The sequence below is a fragment of the Phoxinus phoxinus genome (assembly GCF_949152265.1).
Source record: "Phoxinus phoxinus genome assembly, chromosome: 6".
Classification (NCBI taxonomy): domain Eukaryota; kingdom Metazoa; phylum Chordata; class Actinopteri; order Cypriniformes; family Leuciscidae; genus Phoxinus; species Phoxinus phoxinus.
Genome location: NC_136881.1, coordinates 9,522,471 through 9,547,304, shown reverse-complemented (window position 1 = coordinate 9,547,304; position 24,834 = coordinate 9,522,471). Strand labels below are relative to the sequence as shown.

At 37.4% G+C, this 24,834-nt stretch overlaps 2 protein-coding genes across 8 annotated transcripts; one reads left to right on the top strand and one right to left on the bottom strand.

Moving 5' to 3' along the window:
• Positions 1-592: 592 nt before the first annotated feature.
• snx8b (sorting nexin 8b) lies at positions 593-10,039 on the bottom strand. Its single transcript, XM_079615200.1, has 13 exons — positions 9,661-10,039; positions 8,387-8,481; positions 7,623-7,677; positions 6,052-6,200; positions 5,121-5,241; positions 4,899-5,035; positions 4,689-4,769; positions 4,215-4,375; positions 3,313-3,442; positions 3,042-3,110; positions 2,737-2,868; positions 1,505-1,654; positions 593-1,405 (listed from the first exon to the last, which is right to left on the bottom strand). The coding sequence occupies exons 4-13, from the start codon at positions 6,187-6,189 to the stop codon at positions 1,268-1,270; spliced, it is 1,257 nt and encodes a 418-aa protein (XP_079471326.1). The 5' UTR covers positions 6,190-6,200; positions 7,623-7,677; positions 8,387-8,481; positions 9,661-10,039; the 3' UTR covers positions 593-1,267.
• iqce (IQ motif containing E) lies at positions 9,761-24,550 on the top strand. 7 transcript variants are annotated; one of them, XM_079615191.1, is made up of 22 exons: positions 9,761-10,174; positions 10,440-10,484; positions 11,302-11,347; positions 11,514-11,666; positions 15,368-15,493; positions 15,592-15,662; positions 16,055-16,168; positions 16,699-16,749; positions 16,859-16,929; positions 17,258-17,330; positions 17,431-17,471; positions 17,575-17,744; positions 18,031-18,086; positions 18,618-18,838; positions 19,199-19,306; positions 19,743-19,836; positions 19,954-20,076; positions 20,165-20,266; positions 21,049-21,152; positions 22,235-22,356; positions 22,581-22,667; positions 23,260-24,550. In XM_079615191.1, the coding sequence occupies exons 1-22, from the start codon at positions 10,127-10,129 to the stop codon at positions 23,403-23,405; spliced, it is 2,172 nt and encodes a 723-aa protein (XP_079471317.1). In that variant the 5' UTR covers positions 9,761-10,126; the 3' UTR covers positions 23,406-24,550. The 7 variants fall into 7 exon arrangements, 6 of the variants coding, with proteins under 6 accessions (XP_079471317.1, XP_079471319.1, XP_079471320.1 ...); XM_079615193.1 differs by having other exon boundaries at positions 9,936-10,174; positions 11,514-11,654; positions 23,260-23,966; XM_079615194.1 differs by having other exon boundaries at positions 9,936-10,174; positions 15,604-15,662; positions 23,260-23,966.
• The last annotated feature ends 284 nt before the right edge of the window (positions 24,551-24,834 follow it).

The following is a 24,834-nucleotide window of genomic DNA, read 5'->3' as shown; positions in this document are numbered from 1 at the left end:
CGTTACTCCCTAATAAAGTAACTACCGTAGTTGCATTACTTAGTTACCTTTTGCATTACTTTTTCTCCACTGGGCTGGGCTTGCTTTGTTTTTTAGTAAAAAAAAAAAATCTTTTGGCAAATGTAAAGGCCTATTCACAGCAAATGAGAAATGAATAAGCCTCAGGCTGAAGGAAATGCAATTGAACGCCTGTACAGGTGAGATCAATGCGAAAGCAAAGTAACTTGCGTTACATAATTGAAAATGTAACTTGTTTTGTTGTAAATTCAAAAGTAATGTGTTACTTTACTTGGTAAAGTAATCTGAAATGCATTACCCCCCAACTGCTGATGGCCGTGGATCGCTCTTCGAGGACAGGTGCTTTCTCGACATTACATCAGCTGGTCTTGCTTAAAAATAGATTTTTCCAGAATAACGTTAGTCTTTCTTTGAATTTCTGCAAAGTGCCGTTTCTGATTAACCTTTTCATCCATACTCAGAATGTGGCCTTATCTTAAGGACAACACATGTAATCTTTGAATATTATGTAAGCTCCTGCCTAAATGAAATATTATTTTTGGGTTACCTGAAAAAAATATGAGATGAGCAGGTTTGTGGAAGATGTGGGATTATTTATTTGAATGTGTAACCCCGTATTGCATCAAACACATGTGGTTGAAGTAGCTATTACAAGAAAAAGGGAAATTGGGAATTCAATGAAAAAGTCAAAAGTGCAGACATCATGGTTGTCAACTAAATTTTTTTAAATAAATATTTTCTATATTCTCTGAATATATAGTGGCCTCAAACTGTATTTGGATACTATAAAAATGTTTGACATTCCTTCAGATAACAAAATATCAAACCAAAAGTAAAAAAAATTCAAGTTCAGTTGCTGCCTTACATTTTTTAAGTATAAACAAATTGGATGTCATTTCAACTTAATTATATTTCCATAAAAAAAAAAGAGTTGAATCTCATAACTTTAAAAAAGTTGAAATTGCTTAAATTATTTTTATGATCTTAAGTGATGTAAAAACATGTTGCCTTGACCTAATGATCTTTTTTTTTACAGTTAACATTATTATAAATGGTTAACAAAAATGAAGTTAGTTTTTTTTGCACATTTGGTTAGCAGACAGTTTGATATTTTGTCTCTAATGACATTTTTATGTGACCTTAAGTGTTCAAATATGTTTTAGGGCCACTGTGTTTTCTGTATTTACATATTTGGAAAAGTAATGAAGAGAAGTGTTAAAGTATGTATGCTGGGACTGTCCTGGACTGGTTATGCAGGGCCAATGACAGCGCAGGTCTTCTGTCCTCTGGAGGTGTGTGTTTGAGAAGAGGAGCGAGACGAGGGTTCATTAGTGCTCTCAAACAGATCCTTCAGTTTCGGCTGAAGTTCACCCCACACATCACCCATCTGAGGAATGAAAATGCACAGTTCACACAGTGTAAATAGTGTTGAACTGCTAAAATAATCAGTTGAAGTAATTGAGTTGTTGTGTTATTGGAAATGTACCTCTTTGTGCCCTTGTATTTGTGAGTGGACAAATGTCCCCAGTATTAAAGTTACAAGGGGCAGATGGGTGAAGACCATCTGGGTTTCTTGATGCAGACACAAAAGGGAGAAATAACTCCTCATCTCCATGTTGATAATCGTGTTTTCCTGCTGTAGGAAGACAGAATTGTAGTGTTTAGTTCACCTGTGTCATTGCTATGGATTTTTTCTGCAGGTTACATTGTTACGCCACTAGGCAACAAAGTGAATCATTCACTCGTTTCGTTCAAACGATGATTCACTATGTGTGCTCGACGCTCAGTTGATCCTGCTTTGGCTTTGTTTGATCTTTTTCCATTGGCAGAGCAAAATTGGACAAAGCAATTGGAAGAATTGTGTCTACAATGTAAGTTACTCAATATTGCCGTCATGTTCGTATAAGACTATTGTATAAAAGCAATATCACAATATCAGTTAAATTATAAGAAATAATTTGAAAATAAAAACACTAACTAAAAAAAGATAAAATATTTGTCTTGTTTGTGCTGAGCTGCCTCTCTATTTTCAATGTTATAGTCGCCTGACTAGTGGCGGGTCTGTGTGAGCAATTTAAAAGAAAAAATTGAGAAAGAAAAAATTTAAAAGATAAAAAGGAGAAGGATTAGGGAGAATCAATGATTTCTGAATAATTTCCTGCCATTTTGTAAATATTAAGAATTGGTAATCATGTAATCAATAACAACGTTTTATAAGTATTTCATTTTTGGAATCTGATTATGTAATCTAGATTACATCACCCATGACTGCCTATTGCGATGTCTATCCGAGTAAAACAGCTTCTCGAATATTAATAAAAAAATAAAAATAAATTAGAACGGGACTTGATTTTGTCCAAGTTGTACTTTTTTAACACATTTATACCTTGCTTTTTCCCATTCCACTGTCTTTTTGTGTGTGCAAAAAAGCACAATTTGTTGTGTGTGAATCCCCCCTAATGAATCTTTTGGACTGATTCGTGAGCCGTTTGGAGTGATTCATTCTAAAGAACCAACAAGGACCAAGAACAATTTGCACGAAGCAAGTTTTACTGTACCCATATGTGCAGATTCATATTTAAAATGGATATTTAATATAGAAATAACAATGTTTTTCCTGTGAACAATGCGATTTTACTATGGCAATAGGAGACCTACACCTCAGTTTGGTTAAGTAGTTTGTACTGCATGTTATTGGTGTGATACTGTATGCGTTACCTGTGTGAGTCGAGACTCTGGCTGCTCAATGTTGCTCTGGTATTTTAAGTGTGTAGCCACAGGCACGCTGCGCTTTTCAAACGCTCTCTGATGCTCTAATAACACACCGCTGTCATGCCGATCACACAAGTCCTACACACACACACACACACATGCAAATATATTAACATCGGAATGTCGCTACAGTTAAATTGTACAGTGAATTTACAAACTCTTTAATTACTCCATTTTAGCTGCATATGCCCCCATTCACACTATGTTGTGGCACAAATTGATATGAAAAGTTTTCTACAGACAGAACTCACTTTATACGACTGCAGCTGTTCGAGGAGAAGGTTCAGTTTCTCCACCACTTCATCCTCTTCTCTGCTGCCCTGGAGTATTAAAAGGGGTTGGAAATATTCAGTTTAATTTCTGTTCAACCGAAGCAAACTGAAGAAACACAGTAGCGAGACTCATAATATTGTGGGTGTATATTATAATAACAGTTTTGTTCAGTGCCGATCAGTCATCTGCGTCATTTTTGGAGTGGTGTTTGTGATTAGACTAATGGTCAATAATGATCTGTTTTAATACCTGGTGTGCAGCTTTGTCTGCGAGAAGACCAAATTCTCCTGACATTTCTACGAGTGACTTCCTCTGTGTTTTCCATGCTTTGCTCATTGTAGCGTTCACTGGCAGGTCTGGTGTGTCCGAGCCCAGTTCACTGTTGAAGAATCAAGTGATAACCTCTGACTTGTCCACACAGACTTGTCCAATATTACTTATCAGGGTTATTATCATTAAATAAAACTAAAACCATTCATGACATTTCCTAGCCTGGGTGCCAGCCCGAACCCCGCCCACAAATTTTTTTGGTCGGGAACATTCTGCCTAGATTATGAGTATGACAAAGTCAGGCTAGACATTTCCGTTACTTGAAATAAAATAACCATTAATTGAAATAAAATAAGATATAAAGATTTTAAACTTTTTTTTTTTATTTCAACAAGTTGCCAAGGCAAAATTACTTATTTTCATTTTATTTAACTTGAAGTACTAAAATAAAAATGACAAAAACATACAACAAATTACTTTGCAAAATGAAAACTGCAAAACTAAAACTTTAACTTAAATGAAAATAAAAAACTATTATTATGTTATAGGCTTATACAATAATATTATATTAATGATACTACAATAACACCATCATAATCATTGAATATTCAGCATTCATCAAGAAATCATCAAGAAATTAAATGATCTAAACAATAATAGAAAAATGAACACTTTTAAATATTAAATGTTAACACATTGATATCAAGTTGTACATTGTACAATTTAGCTACATACATTTTTAGATATTTTATGAAATTATATTTTATATTATATCACTATATTCATTATCTTGATTATAAACATTATTATTTTTTATTTCTATTAACAATAGAAAGATGGATGGATGGATGGATGGATGGATAATGATAATTTTGGTTCACCTCAGGTCTTTTCCAAACATGAGCAGATCCGTGGAGTTTTCTCGTGAGCGCTGAGCCATCCGCTCAGCTACATCTCTGAGTTTATTGAAACTGCTGTGGATACTTGTAATGACCTCTCGATTAGCAGCAGCCTGGCTCTTCATGTCCTCAGGTAGGTAAACCTTAAAAATTACAATATTCATTTTGTCTGTTAATTTCCCTTTCAAGAACTGTGGTAGGCTACACAGTGTTCTTTGATATACCAATGTAATCAAGATAATCAAGATAAAACAGAACAGTTGTGTAGGATTAATTAACAACAAGGGCATACAGGCAAACCAGAACAGAGTAAACAGAACACAGCCTACATGTTACAATTACTTCTGATGTAGGCTAATTGCATTAAATAGACAACAATTCTGTAAAAAACAATAGTGGATTTAACATCAAAATGTAACGTCTAATGTTAAAATATGTGTCCACCCTTTTACCCACCTTGCCATGCAACGCTATTTGGGAGGTCAGAAACTCGTCCCCTGTCTTTTTATATGCATCACGCATCTTGTTTAGAACATCCTGTAACATATAAAAAAGGACAAAACCTGATAAACAAGTTTTTATTCAACTTTTGGAACAAATGTTTGATCAAACTATTCCTCCTATAAGAATTATTTTTACTGCCATCTGCTGGTTTGCAGGACTTACTGCGCTGCTTACTGACAGAAAGATGTTGACCAACTCATCTCCTGCTAGGACTGGATGTCTGATCACCAACGTCATGAACCTTTGTAGACCACGGCGGCGACTATCGTTAAACTCTCGGTCTGATACTGAGTTCAAAACTGAGAGAGATAGAAAAAATAGAGAGTTTTAAGTGGCATAATATATGGAGCACATTCATTTGAGGACAGTTAGTTGAAATCTCACCTCCTTTAAGGATACGCTTTGGTGGCAGAGCTGGGACCATCCTGTAGATGAACTTTTGCAGCAGCAGACTGTGGAACACCTCAAAATCACTGTATCTGCGTTGAACCGGGATCTGGAAACACTATGTATGGAATAGTTTAATATTGTTTAGGCCATATGTGTGTGTTATGCTGCATGATAAATTGCTAAAACATCCACGTGATCTTATTCCTAAAGAGTCAGAGGTCACTCTTTGGCCGGAACATCGGACTTGCGTAAGTGATTATAGTCTATAAAGTTATAAATAAGGATATTTTTTCTTACAAAAACACACCGCTTCGCTTCAGAAGGCCTTTATTTACCCTCTGGAGTCGTGTGGATTGCTTTTATGATGGACGGATGTGCTTTTTTGGGCTTTAAAATCTAACTTACCATTCACTCCCATTATCAAGCTTGGAAGAGGCAGGATGTTTTTTTAATATAGGTGAACTTAACCCTTTAAGGTTTCACATAAAGTTTGTATCAATTACATCGTTACACTAGTAGGTGGCGACAAGTGACCGTTAAAACATTTATTTGTCATTGAATCATTCAATCCAGAGATTTGTTCAAAAAATGCTGATTCATCCAGTAATGAAACAAGTGAAGTCTATATGAGTGAGTCATTGAATCATTCAACCCGATTTTATAAAATAAACAATTGATTCATTCAAATTAATTAAATATTTTTAGATAAACTGCAGCAATTAACATTTTGTCAGAACCTCTAGTAAATCGCATGTTATTTTGTTTAGTTGTCTATTCAGAATCATGGGAGAATTGTGATCTCTATTTATTTATTTTTAAATCGTGACTGAATTTATTCAGAATCGTGCAGCTCTAGTGTGTGTGTGTGTGTGTGTGTGTGTGTGTGTGTGTGTGTGTCTAAGCCTATATAGAAAACTGAGTATACCTTGCTAACAATACGATACTCCACATGTTTGAGGAAGGGCAGGCCTTTCCTTCGGGACTCTATCTCCACCAGCACACTGTCCCCCAGCTCTTTTAGCGACAGCCCGTCCACCAGCGCGCTTTGTTGACCCAGATGCATTTTCTTTGCACCTGACAACAAATGTACAAAAGGTCCAATTAACAGTGTGCAAATTATTTAGTGACTTCCAGGAGGGTCAAATTGTTGAAAAGCTCTGTAGAAAACTTGAATGCCATAATTTCTTGAGGTTCATATTGTTCAACCCTGATTGCCTTTTTTGCACGCTTTTTTAGCCCAATGCTAACTTACACATAAAACACTAATGTTTTTTTGTTTTTATGTTTGTTTTATCTAAATTGTTTTATTATACCATTCAAAATTTGGGGTCAGTACAAGTTTTTTTTCTGTTATTTAAATTAATCCTTCTATTCAGCAAGGATGAATTAACTTGATCAAAAGAGCCTTTATAATATTATAAATATTTATAATATTATAAAAGATTGCTATTTCAGTCACACATTACAAGGTTTCATTTGTTACCATCATTTAACAACATTAGTTAACATGACCTAACAAATGAACAATTTACAGCATGTATTCATCTTCGTTAACATTTACTAATACATGTTTAAATTCAAAACCTGAATCTGTTAACATTATTATGCACTGTGAACCAACATGAACAAAGGTTAATACATGTGGTAAACATGTAATGCGCATTAGTTCGTTAACAAATGAGATCTTATTATAAAATGTGACCACTATTTCAAATAAATGCTGTTCTTTTGAACTGTATTCATCAAAAAATCCTGAAATAAAATGTATCATAACAAAAATATTAAGCAGCAATAATAACAAATGTTGCACCAAATCATCATATTAGAATGATTTCTGAAGGATCATGTGACACTGAAAACTGAAGTAATGATGCTGAAAATTCAGCTTTGCATCACAGGAATAATTGACATTAAAATAGATTCAGCCTATTTTAAATGGTAACAACATGTCACAATATTATAGTTTTTACTGTATGTTTGATGTTTGTTATTTTGTCAGTTATTTTTACTCGGTAGATAAGGATGATTTCTGATTTGAAATAATTGTGGTTGATTAATTGAAAATTCAATATCCATTTTGTATTATATAATACTCATGCAAATTACTAAAAACAGGGAATATTGTGATGGATTTAGATTCATCCCCAATATGGTTTAAGTGAAGCGTTTTAATCTTCTGTAGAACAAAGTGACCTATTTCACATCAGATAACACAATGCTTCAAACGAGTATCCATTACTATTTTCGTGTAAATAACAGTGGGCTGGTTTATATTTATGGCGCATGAGGTTTGCTGAGGCTCATGCAAATGCATGAATTGTGGTTTTGCCATTCAGCATATTTAACAAGTTTTCCCCTATTTTAATTATGAATGTTTCTGTGTTTCAACATAGGCATTTTAAATATAAATACAATCTCCTAATGCTATCTGTCCGTCATTCATGTCTCAGTGTGTACTTAGGTCAATAAGCTCTTTGTGAAAATAGGATTTGTTACCTTAACACTGGGGCAATAGGTGATTTCAGGTGATCCTGGAGAGCAATGCACTGGCCTGTTGAAATAAAGACAAGAACTTGCTATTATAATTATATAGCTACATGACATATATGACAAAACGCATTAACATAGTTTTAAACACTGTCATATAATACAAAAAGGCAGGCTATGTCACTTCTCTTGAACGTTCACAGCAATGAAATCAATATATGCTTTGAACTAATAGCTCTTTGCACTTTTGATTTAAAAAGTGTATCCAATGAAACAGTACATGTACATTTAAGAAGCAATATCATTTAAAATACATTTCTAATACTTTATCTTTTGTAGTTTTGTAGTTTCTGTAGACATGAATGCTCAATTTTCTTCATCAAATGTACAAGCTCTCATTTAAATATTATGTTAAGTTTTTTTGAGTGAATTTGTTTTAAAGGAATAGTTCACTTACAATGAAAATTATGTCATCATTTACTCTCCCTCAAGTTGTTTCAAACTTTTATTAGTGTATTACAAAAGAAGATATTTTTTGAAGAATGTTGGTAACCAGACAGTTGATGATCCCCACTGACGTTCATAGTAGGAAAAACAAAAATACTATGGAAGTCAATGTGGCCCAACTGTTTAGTAACCGACATTCTTCAAAATATCTTCCTTTGTGTTCAGCAGAAGAAAGAAATTCATACAGGTTCGAAACAACTTGAGGGAAAGTAAATGATAATTTTTAACTTAACTATTCCTTTAAGATTGTTTCCTCATATTCTTACCAGATTGCTGATGTGTATGAAGTTGGCTTCGCTTTGCAATCCCCAAGAGACCTTCGATCGCACCTCGACTGCCCTCTTCACGCTTAATGCTGTGACTGTAAAGACCAATAACACCAACAGATCAGATAACAGTCTTTTCTCTCCCTCCCTCCCCCTCTCTCTCTATCTCTCACTCTCTCGCTTTGCTCTTTCCCTCCCCTTCTCTTTGCATCCCTCAACACATATATTACCATTAATCATCTTAAGAGGATAGGAGCTCTTTAAAAAAAACATCACAGCCTCTTGGAAGGCAATCTGGAATTAAAGCTTATGTAACTGGGTTATAATAATGGTAGTGGCAGGCAAAAGATTTAGGTTTTTTTGTAAAGCTTTGCAACAGAGTTGCTTGATAACTATAGAGACAAGCTGAGAAGTTGCCTCAGGTTACCCACACATTCATATAGCCATTTGATTGAAAGAATAGCCTAACCTTTTATAAATAATCTAACTTTTTATACACACATGTAATCCCCAAAGTCCAAACCAAATCCATCTATGAGATGTCTATCATCACGTGTGGGTAATGTGATGTGGTAGTACTAAATTACCAATGCAAGGTCATAACTGTTTTTACCCCAGTTAAATATCAAATGAGTAGCAGAGCAGGATTATGTCCCCTGTAGCGCTGCAGCTGTTCACTGTTTCCGGTTTCTGTAACATTATTTTAATGACTGTCATCTTCAAGCATCTCTCTATTTGATAAACTAGTAGCATGTCAGAAACATGCTGGGCTTTGTGTCACTAATGTCAATGTAGCTACTTGAAAACTGTATTTATTATATATAGGCTATATATATATATATAAAAAAAAAAAAAATACAGTTTTTAAGTAGCTACATTGACATTAGTGACACAAAGCCCAGCATGTTTCTACTTCAAATATAAGCAATTGCATACGGTATTTAAAGATCTAAACCAACAATAAAAAAAAACACTTACAACCCTAACCCTACACACATAGCTACATAAATAGGCTACATAACGTTACCGGTACATACATACATATAGGCGGTAAATTATAACGTTACATCACACTCACACAGTCTACATAACGTACATAGCCTAACTGTTACATAAGTTACATAAAGAGTGATTGGGTGGATAACAAAAAGGAAGGAATTATGGAAATAACAAAATGGTGCTTTAAGAAATTACATATTTTAAGGAAAACTACATTTATAGGCTACTAATTATACATTTGAATGAAGCTGTATTACAAACAGGCGACCGCTCACCGTGTGCGCAGGTATTGCGCATTGCTGACGCACATGAACACGTTTGGTTTGCTGTTTATTGTCATGTTAAACATTTTCGGTTGCTAGACGACAATAATGCACATTACATCCGTACAGCGAAGAGAGACGCGAAACGACGCTGTGCAACATTATTGCGGTAAATCTGTAGCTTTCGCACACAATATCGACGTAGGATCTGATGCTTTTCTTAACGGCGACATCAGGAAACAGCTGCATCTTGGGAACTTCTTAACAGCCCGTGAACACTTCAATGCTATGCTGTTTTATATTAGGATTGTCACATCTTTGTAATGAGAAAAATAAGATTTCCTGCTGCATCATAAAACTCGGACATTACAGGTCGTAACGTTACCTCCATAGATCATACTGCATGAGAAAGGGTTATGGTCCTGTTGTTTGTAAAAGGTGATGATTAAATAAACACAGGCCATCATCACAGGCTATAATGTCTGTAGCTGGAGAACTTGTCACAGAAGAGGAGGTGGAGGATCTGGTAAGTAACAATTCATGATGCTTAATTCATATAGATCTCCTGGACTGCAACACTAGCAAAAAGTATCATGCAATACCACGTGTTTTGGAGATGCACTATGGTAAAAAAAATACATTGGGATACCACGCTATAAAAAGTTATCTAAATACTGGTACCATGTCATATTTACATGTCATGGTTATTTATATTAATGTTTCATATAAATATATACATATGTATTTTTATTAATGTTTCATGTCTGTGTATATGGGTTTTTTTCTTCAAGGCAGAGGACAGTCTCTGTAGCAGCTATGTGTCTGACACTGAAAAGGTGAGATAGAGTCTTTAAAGGGATAGTTCACTTTAAAATTAAAATTATGTCATAATTTACTCACCCTCAAGTTGTTTCAAACCTGTATTAATTTATTTCTTCTGCTGAACACAAAGAAAGATATTTTGAAGAACGTCAGTAACCGAACAGTAGTCTGTACCCATTGACTTCCATAGTATTTTTTTTTCCTACTATGGAAGTCAATGGGTACAGTCAGACTACTGTTTGGTTACTGACATTCTTCAAAATATCTTTCTTTGTGTTCAGCAGAAGAAATAAATTAATACAGGTTTGAAACAACTTGAGGGTGAGTAAATTATGACATAATTTTAATTTTAAAGTGAACTATCCCTTTAAAGACAAAGTTGCGATATACTTTTCTTCCCTATTGTGATGCATGTCTGAGTGAAACGGCTTCTCGGACAAGAAAAGAGTGTACGATGGGAATTGATTTTATCCATCGGGAATTGATTGGATTGTTATGGTTTGCTATTGGTCGATCTCATGTGAGTGACAGTTTGCCCCGCCCTCGCGCCAGTAAACACGTCATCAGAGAAGAGAAGAGAAGCTCCAAGAGGGAGGGGAAGTTATTTGATTAAAGATTATGAGTGCACATGAATAAAAAATAATAATAATGTGCATGGATCAATCATTTAAAATAAATACAGCAATATTGCATACAAATATTGTATTACATGGTGATATGGTAATTTTAGGCTATTGGGTTTCCTTAGTTAAACTGTTGCTCTTTCATTCTTGGATCTTTGCGCCAATATGGTATCACATTTATATGTCTGATTGTTGGATTTCTTTTCAGAAGTCAAGAAAAAAGAAAGTTTCAGGCAGACCACCTCCTTCTCCTAGTAAGTTTAAGACTGCCACACAAATGCCACCACTTTTTTCTGCGCATTATATCAACACAGTATTGTAAAAATTAGAAATTTGCTTGTGTCATTGTTATTACTTAATGCAGCTACTCTGCAAATATGCCTTTTGTTTAAAATAATAAATATTTGTATTTAAATAAAGAGTCACCGTACCTGAACAGTGCAAACTTGCATTTGAAGAAAACTCCAGTAACATCATGGAGGACGGTGAAAGGGACACAGCTCCAAAACTGTAAATCCTCTCCGGCTGGTACACCCAGGGACGTCTGGCTGCACTTACAGGGTGATGGACATGGTCTGTTACTATTTTTAAATAACCTTTTTTACAGTGTCATTGTTACATATGTTACATGTAGTTACTGTAGTAATAACTATAAATTATGCATAATTACATGCAACTAACCCCAAACCAAACCCTAATCCTCCTTAACTTATAGTAAGTAGCTACATGTACTGTAGTTACTTAATATTTCTAAGTACTTACATTCATAATTACAGTGTAACAAAGACACCTTGAAATAAAGTGTACTGTAAGACACGTTTACGTTCTAAGAACCAACCAAATTTCAGATCTGCACCTCAACATTAAAATGCAATTTTGCTTCTCAGATAAATGTAACTTGTTTTAAAGATGTTCAAACATTTTCTGGAAAACTAGACAAAACAGATTATCATCACAGAAATCACATTCAAAGCAAACCTGTGTGTGCTCTATCATAGCTATGCATTTGATTATATTTAACTCTATAAACCATATTGTTTCATATTGATGCATTTATTTCTAAGGCCTCTAAATTAGCATCAATACAATTTTGCTAAAATGACTACATGCTTTCTGCCATCTGATTGATAGCGTATATGTCACGGTTTGGGTTTTGTTTCTTGTTTCTGTTATTGTCTTGTCATGTGATTCTGGTTGTCATGTGATCCTGCCATGTGTCTTGTCATTGGTTAATAGTCTGATTATTGTTCACAGGTGTCCCTTGTCTTGTCGTTAGTCTTGTGTATTTAAGCCCTCATGTTTGCCCTGTGTCTTTGTCTAGTATTGAATGTTTCCTGTCGGTATTCTAGTTTCCAGCCTTTGTTTTGTTAAACGTACTCTTATAATTAAAGTTGCTTTTGGGTTCGCTTCATCTTGCCTCCGGTGAAATCCATTCATGACAGAATACTAGACCACATCATGGACCCAGCAATCCGCCTCTTCCGCCTCAGCCAGGGAAACCGACCAGTCGAGGATTACATTAAGGAATTCTGCGAGCTTTGCCATGGGGAGGATTTCAATGATGCTGTGTTAAAGGACATGTTCCGCCATGGACTCAATGAACCACTTTACCAGCTCATGCCAGCCAATACCCCTTGTAACACTCTGGTGGAGTATATTGACTTTGCCCTGATGTGGAGCGGCTCGTCGTTCACTGTGGGCTTTGTGGATGAGGAGCCCCGCAAGCCCACGGTATCCTCTGAGCCAGAGCTTCATGTCAGTCCCGCTGAGGTTGAGTTTCTTCACGTCACGCCAGCCCTCAGACCGGCCACCAGATCGGACTTTGGACGTCCAAAATTACTATCCAGCATGACAGACCCACCGCTGGCGTCAGTGCGATCGGCCAGAAGGGCCGCTACCAAGCACAACCCAGGGTCTCGTTCCGCCGAGATTGCCATTCCAGGGTCTCGTCCCGCCGAGACCGCTCGTACAGGGTCTTGTCCCGCCAAACCTGTTCTCCACGTCAGCCCTGCCGAGCCTACGCTCCACGTCAGCCCTGCCGAGCCTACGCTCCACGTCAGCCCTGCCGAGCCTACGCTCCACGTCAGCCCTGCCGAGCCCACGCTCCACGTCAGCCCTGCCGAGCCCACGCTCCACGTCAGCCCTGCCGAGCCCACGCTCCACGTCAGCTCTGCCAAACCAGAGACTGTTCACGTCACTTCTGCCGAGCCAGTGTCTCCGGAAAAGATGGCCACCGCCCCGCTGTCTGTTCCTGTTCCTGAGCCAGAGTCTTCGGACAAGATGGCCGCCGCCCCACCGTCTGTTCCTGTTCCTGAGCCAGAGTCTTCGGACAAGATGGCCGCCGCCACGGTGTCTGTCGCTGTTCCTGAGCCAGTGTCTGTTGCTGTTCCTGAGCCGGTGTCTGTCGCAGTTCCTGAGCCGGTGGTGTCTGTCGCAGTTCCTGAGCCGGTGGTGTCTGTCGCAGTTCCTGAGCCGGTGGTGTCTGTCGCAGTTCCTGAGCCGGTGGTGTCTGTCGCAGTTCCTGAGCTGGTGGTGTCTGCTGCAGTTCCTGAGCCGGTGGTGTCTGCTGCAGTTCCTGAGCCGGTGGTGTCTGCTGCAGTTCCTGAGCCGGTGGTGTCTGCTGCAGTTCCTGAGCCGGTGGTGTCTGCTGCAGTTCCTGAGCCGGTGGTGTCTGCTGCAGTTCCTGAGCCGGTGGTGTCTGCTGCAGTTCCTGAGCCGGTGGTGTCTGTGACTGTTCCTGAGCCGGTGGTGTCTGCTGCAGTTCCTGAGCCGGTGGTGTCTGTGACTGTTCCTGAGCCGGTGGTGTCTGTGACTGTTCCTGAGCCAGGGTCTGTCTCTGTTCCGCCTTGGTCTTCACCGTCATGGCCGCCCGAGTGGTCGGCTTCACCCTGGTCATCTCCGCCGTGGCCGCCCGAGGGGTCTTCACCGCCGTGGCCGCCCGAGGGGTCTTCACCGCCGTGGCCGCCCGAGGGGTCTTCACCGCCGTGGCCGCCCGAGGGGTCTTCACCGCCGTGGCCGCCCGAGGGGTCTTCACCGCCGTGGCCGCCCGAGGGGTCTTCACCGCCGTGGCCGCCCGAGGGGTCTTCACCGCCGTGGCCGCCCGAGGGGTCTTCACCGCCGTGGCCGCCCGAGGGGTCTTCACCGCCGTGGCCGCCCGAGGGGTCTTCACCGCCGTGGCCGCCCGAGGGTTCTTCACCGCCGTGGCCGCCCGAGGGGTCTTCACCGCCGTGGCCGCCCGAGGGGTCTTCACCGCCGTGGCCGCCCGAGGGGTCTTCACCGCCGTGGCCGCCCGAGGGGTCTTCACCGCCGTGGCCGCCCTGGTTGCCTGAGAAGCTGTCTGATCCACCCTGGCCACCTGAAGGGTTGTCTCCGCCCTGGTCACCTGCGCTGCCTGCTCCTCCCTGGTCGCCTGCTCCGCCCTGGTCGCCCGTCCTGCCGCAGTCTCCAGGCCCTCTGCCGCTCCATGGGCCTGGCCCTCCATCCCGCCCCCAGGTCCGCCTCCGCTCCACCACCCTCCTGTACTATTGTTTTTTTTGTTTTGATTAGCGTCAGGAGCCGCCCATAGGGTGGGGGCTATGTCACGGTTTGGGTTTTGTTTCTTGTTTCTGTTATTGTCTTGTCATGTGATTCTGGTTGTCATGTGATCCTGCCATGTGTCTTGTCATTGGTTAATAGTCTGATTATTGTTCACAGGTGTCCCTTGTCTTGTCGTTAGTCTTGTGTATTTAAGCCCTCATGTTTGCCCTGTGTCTTTGTCTAGTATTGAATGTTTCCTGTCGGTATTCTAGTTTCCAGCCTTTGTTTTGTTAAACGTACTCTTATAATTAAAGTTGCTTTTGGGTTCGCTTCATCTTGCCTCCGGTGAAATCCATTCATGACAGTATACTTTTTTAGCAAGTAAAAATGTCCACCTTCAGGTTGTGGTCTTTTTGCTGTAAAATAGTTGCTGATTTGTATAAAGTCATTTTAAATATATTGTTTATATTGTTAGTAATATTTCAAGATCAACATTTACTGGACTGAAGCAAGCAACTTAGGCTTACTTGATTGTCCATACATCATGTTTTTTTTAGGAAAATCATGTTAAAATGCTTTTAATGGAACGTTTATTTGTACATCTTCATTGTATTGCAGTATGTGCTTTATAAGTTCTAGTAAACAGCCAATATCCTAGTAATATGGATGCTAATAAGAAACTAATTAATATTGAGAATTGGACCCTAAACTAAAGTGTTACCATCAGGCTTTACATGGTTACATTTTGTTTATTTCAGGGAAGTCTCCAAAAGGAGCAGATTACTGTGTCACACAAACCAGCATCTCCATGACCAGCACACCTGAATACTTGAAGGAGGCCTTAGAAATGAAAAAGCCTAAATATTCCCGGTCTCCATCTAACGGTGAGATAAAACTAAATATGTCAACCTTAAATTGTTCATATAACAGGTTTTATTTTTCTAATTTTGTCACCATGTTAATTTTTACAATTCTTTATCAGGTTATGTTCCAGGGACCCCAGTCTACAAAGAAAAGGAAGAAATGTATGATGAAATAATTGATCTAAAAAAGGTGATGCTCACCTCTCGCACACTCACTCGCTGACGTAATACTGCAAGTGCTTTTCAGGATATGTATTTAAAATTTTGATTACATCAGATGGCATGTTTTCCACGAATTGGGATTTATGTAAACTCTCAATGCTATCAGTCCTATATGTATACAATGGATTAGTGGTTAGGATTAGTGTGTCCCAAATCATAGTTTGTTAAAAATAGCATGCCAAATGTTGCTGGATGGTGTATTATTTCCACTGGATTTCAGGAAATATCAATGCGAACTTCAAGGAAATGGTTTTTGAGATTTATTTCAGTAATGCGTAATTTTCTCTAAGATTTCCCATCACCAGCCTAGAATGTCGCTGAAATGACATGTACACACATATTTTCTCTCCCTTTTTTCAGACCATCCAATCCCTAAAGGCTGAATCTGACAAGATGAAAGCTAAGCTACGCCGTCTTGAAGAAGACAACACAAAGAAAGACAGGCAAATCGAACAGCTGCTGGATCCAGCGAAGGTGATGTGCAATTGTCAGTAAATCCAGCAGCAGAGATGAGCTTGAATCGTTTATATGAGTGTTAACATCCCCTTTATTGTGTAAATTAGTAGCTTAGCGTGTGGCCTGTTTTACACCACATGCGTAACTGCAACTGCAACTTTATATTTGATTGTCATGAAAAAAACAAAACATTATTTATAGCAGGGCAGATAACTGTCAGACAACTGTCAGACATACAGGACACTACCAGGCACATGTTTGGGATCAGATTTTTTGAATACTACATTTTTTTATTTAATTTTCAGAAATGAATACTTTATTCATCAAAAATGCATTTAATTGATCAAAAGTGACAGTAAAAAACTTAATAAAAAAAAAAATCTTTTTATTTTTTATCTTTAAAAAAAATGTTTTTCTGAAGGATCATTTGACAATGAAGACTGGAGTAATGATGCTGACAGCTTTGACATCACTGGAATAAATTACATTTTAATATATCTATAATATATAATCAATTTTAAATAATAATGTTTGCGTTGATCATATAGGACCCAGATTACGCAAGGGGTTTAGTGGACAGAAAGACCGATCCTAGATCGGTGAGTATGCCATTACAAAAACAATCTCGTTTCTTCAGAACAAGGTTTCTTAATTTGATGAATGATATAAAATAAAAACTGTATTTCTCTCGTTATGATTTTACACCAGATCATTAATGGACTGAAACAGAGGATTCTACGATTGGAGCAGCAGTGCAAAGAAAAAGAGAATGCCTTGAGGTCTGATGCCAAATCATGTATATTATACAGTCATGCAATTAATCAGGTTATGGTGAATCAAAACAGTATGAATGCACTTAACAGAACTTCAACATGAGAGTTGTAGGCTAAGTTGATTAAAAGAAAAAAGCGTTTCGTAGTTTACCTGGTGTAAATGCGGCAAAAATGCATGAAAAGTTTTCAGTTTTTAGTTTAAAAAACGATGTTGTGTTAACCCCTTAGACAGTAATAATACAATAGATAAGACTGTAGACATAAAGATGTTCTGAAACTCTCTTCATTCTCCATTGAAAGTTTCACTCAATGAATTGTGTATTTGCCATCTCAGTCAGCTTCAGAGTGACCTCAAAACTACCAACATGCAGGAAATGAAGATCACTGTAGAAACCTACTTTGAGGAGGTAGCTTATATGATTTTATATAAACTAAATGTATTTCACTATATATTAACTTCTGTTTTTATTTATTTTTAGTAATAAATTCTTTATTTTTTATGGTTAGGTTCAAAGATTGCGAACACTGTTGGAGTCAGCTGAGAGAAGGTACAGAGTTTGTTAATTTTGTTAATTTTACTCATAGTTTGATGGTTCCTCTTGATTCCATGTTTTGTATATGTCTGTCTCACTCTTTTTTTACTCTTTTTAGTAATAAGATGGAGAGCAAAGACATCAGGCGGCAGAACAAGACCCTTAGTGCGACAGTTCTGAAACTCACGAAGACTGTTCAACAACTGGAGGACGAGAACCAAGAACTCAAAAAAGAATTGACACAGGAAGAGATGAGCATGATGGACAGCCCTGTTTGCCGTGCCAAGGGTACTTACATTTATAAAAGGCGCATCTTCACTTAGATTCACAGTAGAACTGGAAACACTATTATACCAAACATGGTTTTCTATGAACAAAAATACAGGCTTAAGCCAGCATAAGATGCTTAACTGGTCTTAGCTGGTCTGTTGACCTTGCCAATTTGGTGTTTACCGGTAACTGGTTTAGTTGACTGGACTTTTCTCCTAGCATGACAAGCTGAAATGTGCAACCAATAAAAATTTGTATTTTAAATTATTCAATCAAATGATGTATCATATTTTAATGTTTACAGGTTATATGGATTGGAGTAAACAGAGACTTGTGCGACGAATCCTGGAACTTGAAAAGGTATATATACAAAGTTTCGTCATGAAACTGTAGATGGCGCAGACTAATAGGTCCTTAACTCAAACTACTTGTAATCATATAATTCTGTATAGGGCACAATTAATTGTTTTCTGCTGTATCAGTAGCCAATGAGCTGGCGTGCTAAACCTTCAAATACTCAGCTTTTGCCTTTAGCAGTGCAGTGCGCTTTCAGAAGCTCTCCACCTTCCCCAGCTCCACCTGTATAGATCTACTATGGGTAATTCATGTACGCTATATTGTACAGCAGCAGCATGTCTTACTTGCTCACAGCAGCGTGTCGTGTATTGTATTATGTAGTGGTAGTAGCAAGTCCTGCACTATTAACCAACAGCAGCAGCGTAGCAGATCTATTCCGCCAAGACCAAATGTATCACCATATATACAGTAAATATACAGTATATACATATGCATTGTATATTTATGTATGTGTGTGTATATATTAAGCATTACTTGTGGAAAGTAATGATCATGTCCATGATCATGTGAATGTAGTTTGTCTAATTTTTTCAGAGAGTCGAGCAGATGAAGAATCTTCATATTACTAAAGCATCAGACTCACAGAAGAGCTCAGTGGAGAAAGGCACTGAGTCAGAATCGGCCAATCGGAGTGATTCTGTCAAAACAGAGATGGAGCCGTCTGTGATTACAGAGAATGATGTGCATTTGAGGGAAGCATTTAAGAAACTGGCAGAAGAGAAAAAGAAACTACAGGAAAAACTAACCCAGAGAGAGTGAGTGTACTCGCATACACACTAGCATTAAAAAAATAGGGGGTCGGTAAGATTTTTTGATTGTTTTTGAAAGAAATCTCTTTTTTTATTTGATTAAAAAAGCAATATTGTAAAATGTTATTAAAATTTTAAATATATTTTAAAAAGTCATTACCAAAAATGACATTACTCCAGTCTTCAGCGTCACAAGGTCCTTCAAAAATCATTCTAATATGCTGATTTGGTGCTCAAGTAAATTATTATATTATTATCAATGTTAAAAATAGTAAAAACATGCCCCATTTATTATATTTATATTTCTGAAATGTTTAACGTATTTGAGAGTAATTCTAATTGAAAGTATTTGTCTTGTCTTATCAGTAAAGAGATAAAGCAGTTGTCTGCTGAGAAGCAGGACGGTCTGAAAGAGGTAGAAAACGTGCTGAAGGAGCGAATTAAAGAGCATGAGAGACTGATGCAAACACACAGGTTTGTAATATAAACATAATGAAGGAATCAAGAATTAAAACTATATTTTGGTGGTGTTTTGGAAGACGCTGATTTCTCAGAAGATTGAATCATATGTGATTTTACTGTTATGTGAGACAAACTTATTAAAGCCTGATTTAAATTTCTAAAACTCTAAACAGTTATTTTTTTATATTGAAAGCATTTGTGCTCCTTTAGAGATGTTTAGAGAAATTATTTACTGTGGTTATTGTTGGAATATTGTCACATTTCTGTGACAAGTGAAACACCTTGGTTACGTGTGCCGAAAGAAAAGTCATTTTAAAGGTATAGGAAGTTATTACATTTCTATGAATTTTTTTATTTCTGTAGAATAGCATGCATTGAATCATGAGCAAGGAAATTTATTAAGAAAGTATGTAATGTCAGTTTAGATTTCATGTTGTTTTATTTACAGGCAGGAGATGGGCGCACTGACTGTAGAAATCAACTGTTTAAAAGAGAAATTAGAGGAGGAGAGAAAACTCAGATTAGTACAAGATCCAAATCAGGTAATACTTTTAAAAATACTTATTAGCTACACACACAAACAGTTCACTCAAGACAGTGACGATGGGCAACTCGTAAAAAAAAAATGTCACAGTCTATATATTTTTCTCATCTCATAGGTTAGGAACGGTTCTTTATCATTAACACTCACAGAACCATTGTCGTCATCAGCGGTTGCGTCAATAGAGAAGAACAAAGCAGCTAAGACCATCCAGGCACACTGGCTCTCACACCGAACACGGGTTGGTACAACACATCGACATGAACTCTACTCCCACAGTGAATGCAGATTATTCATCTCTTCCTTTATTCTTCTGCTCCTTTGCTTAGGATCTAGTTCTCTTGCAATCCTGTCTCAGAGGGCATCTCATCAGGCAGAGGCAGATAGATGGACCGAAGCAAGCAGACCCAACAACCGTCCTTGTTGCCATGGTAATTATTTTGGTGGGATGTTTTATTATACACAGTTTGTTTACAGATATATATAGTTCAGTCATGAAATCTAGAGGGTTATAGACTGATAGGTCCTTTGCATCACAGTCACATCATTACCAGGTGGCACACACGCCACTTTTCCACTGTCGGGTCAGTGTGAGCCAGGGCTAACAGCGTTCTGTGCGGGGGCCTATAGCCTCGGACATAAACCCACGAGGCCAAAATCAAGCTGCGTTTCCACTGTCGGGTCAGCTGCCCCACAGCGCTACCCTTAAACCCTCCCTAAAAAAAACATCACGTCACCCAACCCTACCATTGACTGAAAACTAGCCGGATTGTAAAATGAGCATGACAGAAGCGAACATTTGCTCTTTACTTAAAGACTTAAAGGTATAGCGGAGGATTTTCTTTTTCCTGGTGGGTAGCCTATACTATTGGTCCACCTAAGTGTCAATCATTCTGGTGATATGTTTACGTAAGGCCGTTCACATGCTGGCGTGCGCTAAAAGCACAGGTTGGGCTTCCCACTGATGCCGCAGTCGCGAAGATTCTACTAGACAGGTAAAGTTTGTCATGCTATTTGGAGAAATCCATTTAAAATCACTGCTACTAGGCGTTCCCTATCGGGAGCAAATAGAGTGTTGCGCATGTGCATTTTTAAAAAAATTGGAGAGGGCTTTTCTAAAATTAGGAAAGATCCTCCGCTATACCTTTAAGATTCCAGCATCGATATATGACCACTGATTTACAATTTTAAACTTCTTGACCATATATTTCAGAGCCAATCAGGTTTTAACGCTCAGGCTGTACAGGAAGAGGAAGTGACTCTGCTGCAGGCTGTCTTTAGGGCTCATCTCAAACGCAGCACTCTGAGGATGGACAGGTGATTGAGATACAGTGTATAATTACTACACCACTACACTGAAATACTACATACAGTCAAACCAAAAAATATTCAGACACCAGATATAATTGTTTATATTTTTTTACTAGCACTGCAGGACACTATAGTTCATTTATAGCGAGGATAGCAAAATAAAGTGAACTTTGACATATTATGCCCAAATATTCTTCATACAGCTACAGTACCTGACCATGGTTTGCTTAAAGTCCGCGTGAACAGGAAGTTGCAAACGACTTTTCTCAAGTGTTGTGACGCATTTCCGAGTGAAACTGAATATTGAACAGAGGGCAGGGTTTTACTTTAGCGCTCCTCCTCTCCATCTCTCGCCCATAGCAGAGTAACGGTTCGAGGATCCGATTAACCAACCCAAGCCGTCAAGCCTATGTCATCAGAAAAGAACGCCATTCCAGACCCGGAAGTAACTTTTCAGACTTTGATTAAAGATAACTTCGGCAAACAATTTTTTCCGTGTATTAACTTGCACGGATTAATTGTTCACCACAAGATTAGTAATATCCGCTAACAAAGTAAATAGGGTCAATTTTGATTTCATGCCGACTTTAAGTGTTTTTTCTTTAATTGCTAATGCGAACTTTTTTCACCACAGACTGAACAAAATTAAGCATGGCTTGGTAATTGGTTATTATATAATTGGTATTATCTAACTGTGCACTTAAATTTAACAGCTGACAGCTTTTCAACCTAATTCATTTGTGAGACAGTCTAACAGAAGAATGCCCAAAACTAGTGAAATATCAACTGATTTCTTGACATATTTTATTATCATTTACTATAGCGAATAAACAGTGACAATGTGACATTTTTTGAAGGTGTCTGACTACATTTTGACTTGACTATACTAAACAGTTCTTGCATATTTCCATATTTATGCATATTTGCACATTTATATTATATCAATTCCATTCAAAAATCAACCTTGCACAGATGATGTGCTGGGTAGAGAATGCAAGAATGCAGTCACGACAGTTGGTTTGAGTGAATATGATTGCATGCATGGCCAGGTGGTCTCCTGACAGACATACGTTGACTTGACTTTGCAGGGCGTCTACAGTGACACAGTCTGAATCTTTCATTCATCAGAAAAAGCGGCATCTCTCCACCCCCCCACTGCTGCCCACAGGGTCCCCACAGGCCATGTGTACAAACAAAACGCAAACCTCAGGTGATTATTCATCTTTAATAATGTGCTTTGTTCTCACTGAAGGATTGATATGACCTCATGTTAGTATTCCTCTTTGTTAATCTAAGATCAATAAGACGTTTAATGAACCATAAATACGTTTTGTAAACAAAGATATGAACCTGGCCATCCTTAAATATTTTATACTGACTTCTCTTTAAAACCATAGTAACTTGTATTGGATGTTTTTTATTATATTCTTCTAGGTGTAACTCAGAATAATAGCGAGGAGACTGAAGAGAAACTAAATCCTGCTTATAATCATGAGCTACGTGACAAGAGATCAATACCAGGTTAGAATATATATCTCATTTCTATTACACTGCCGTTCAAGAGTTTGGGTCAGTACGATTTTTTTTATTAAAGAAATTAATACTTTTATTCAGGAAGGATGCAATAAATTGTTCAAAAGTGACACCAAAGGCATTTAATAATGTTACTAAAGATTTCTGTTTCAAATAAATGCTGTTCATCAAAGATTCCTGAATTTTTTTTTTATGATTTCTTTTAAAATAATAATAATAGACACTAAATAAGATCGAATGAAATATTTCTTCAGCATATTCAAATGATTTCTGAAGGGTCATGTGACGCTGAAGACTGGAGTAATGATGCTGAAAATTCAGCTTAGCCATCACAAGAATAAATTACATTTTAAAATATTTTCAAATACAAAAGTGGTATTATCAATTTTAATAATATTTCACAATATTACTCTTTTTGCTGTAAATAAATGCAGCCTTGACTTACTGACCTCAAACTTTTGAATGGTAGTGTATGTCGGAAAACACCTTTGAAGAATCTGTGATAAACTACAATTATGCTTACAGTATAATCATTCATCTATATAATGTAATTGACATATACGATTTTGTTGGTATTAAGAAGACCTGAAGATCCACCAACAGCAACCGGCCACTGCGATTCCAAAGACCACTGATTCAGACGACTCTGATGACATCATTGTGTCTCCCTCAAGGCCACTGAGAAAAAGAGAAAAAAGTCCATTCAATGCTAATGACTTGATTTAGCTTTTTGTTGTTGTTTTTTACAGTTTGGACCTCAAAGAGTTTAATTAATAATGCTTTTTATCTCTTAACTTGGAACACACATTATTACATGAACAATTTAAAAGGGAATTATAACAAACAAACGGTCATTTATATGGGCAATAATAACTGTACTTTGAAGAACACAGATCATGGATGATAGATCATTATGGCTTTGTGATTTTACACTTTATTATTTTGCTACGGTCACATTCTTTTGATTTCTAGGAACTGAACCTTCAAATAAGGAAAACATTTCAGAAGTCGTGTCTTCAACTCCAAAAGTGCCTTGTGTTGGTTAGATCATCTTTAAACGAGGATCAGGGATTTAATATGCTTCATACTTTTAATTTCAGATAAATATACACATGACACTAAGCAACATATCTTATGAAGTATATTTAAGCCATTGTGTGCATTTAATGTACACCTCTGATTTATACAAACGTACTGTGAATCTCCACAAACACATTGCTGTATAAGAGAACTTCAAGTTCAGATTGGGGAAAAATGACAATAAATGCTGTCAGTGTGTTACATGTTATTATAGATGAATCTGTATTGAACCAATAATGGCACTGAAAAAATTTGTCTTTTTAAGACTGACTTTGCTCTAAGAGCTCATTATTTTTTGTGCCATTGTGTTTAAATTTGTGTTTAATTTAGTCATTTAGTCTAACTCCCTCAGCAATGGCTAGCTGATTGTTAAATTTAAGAAATTAACATACAATTATGTTATCTATTATGTTTTTTTTAATGCATTGGAGGCACAAACCCCAGTATATCATCAGTGGTTTTCAACATTTGTCCCCAACAAGATATGAATCTCTGAAATTCCTAGTTAATTTGAATTCAATTTCAGGACTCCTGAAGCTTTAAGAGCTGAATGTTCTTCAAGCATCTTTTTAAACAATGATTCTTTCCCAGTTGTGGTGTACTGGATAAGGTTTAAGATAAATTGCCGCTGCTATCAGTGGTTGTAGGTTGGAGAAGTTTTTATTGAAGTGTTTGTAAAGCTATTTATTGTGAAATCTCAACTCTCATTTATTTTTTGACCAGTGAGCATCTATTAGAAATGCATATTAGTGTTAAGTGTGCTATTATTGTACAATAAATAGGCTTACCAGAAATACAACTACATTGTAGCCTACTGTAAAAAATAATCTAGAATGAGCCATTTCTACAGCTGTTACTGTAAATTACAGTATAAATAATGTTTACTATAAATATGTGACTGAAATTACATGTCCTTATTAAACATTTTACAGTAAATTAGAGCATTTAAACTTATAATACTAATACTTATAAAAGTTTCAGACATTACCCTTTTTATAACGTAAACATAACGTATTTATACGTTTATAATAGGCTATGTCTGTAGTATAATTAGCATTAGCATAATTAGCATAAC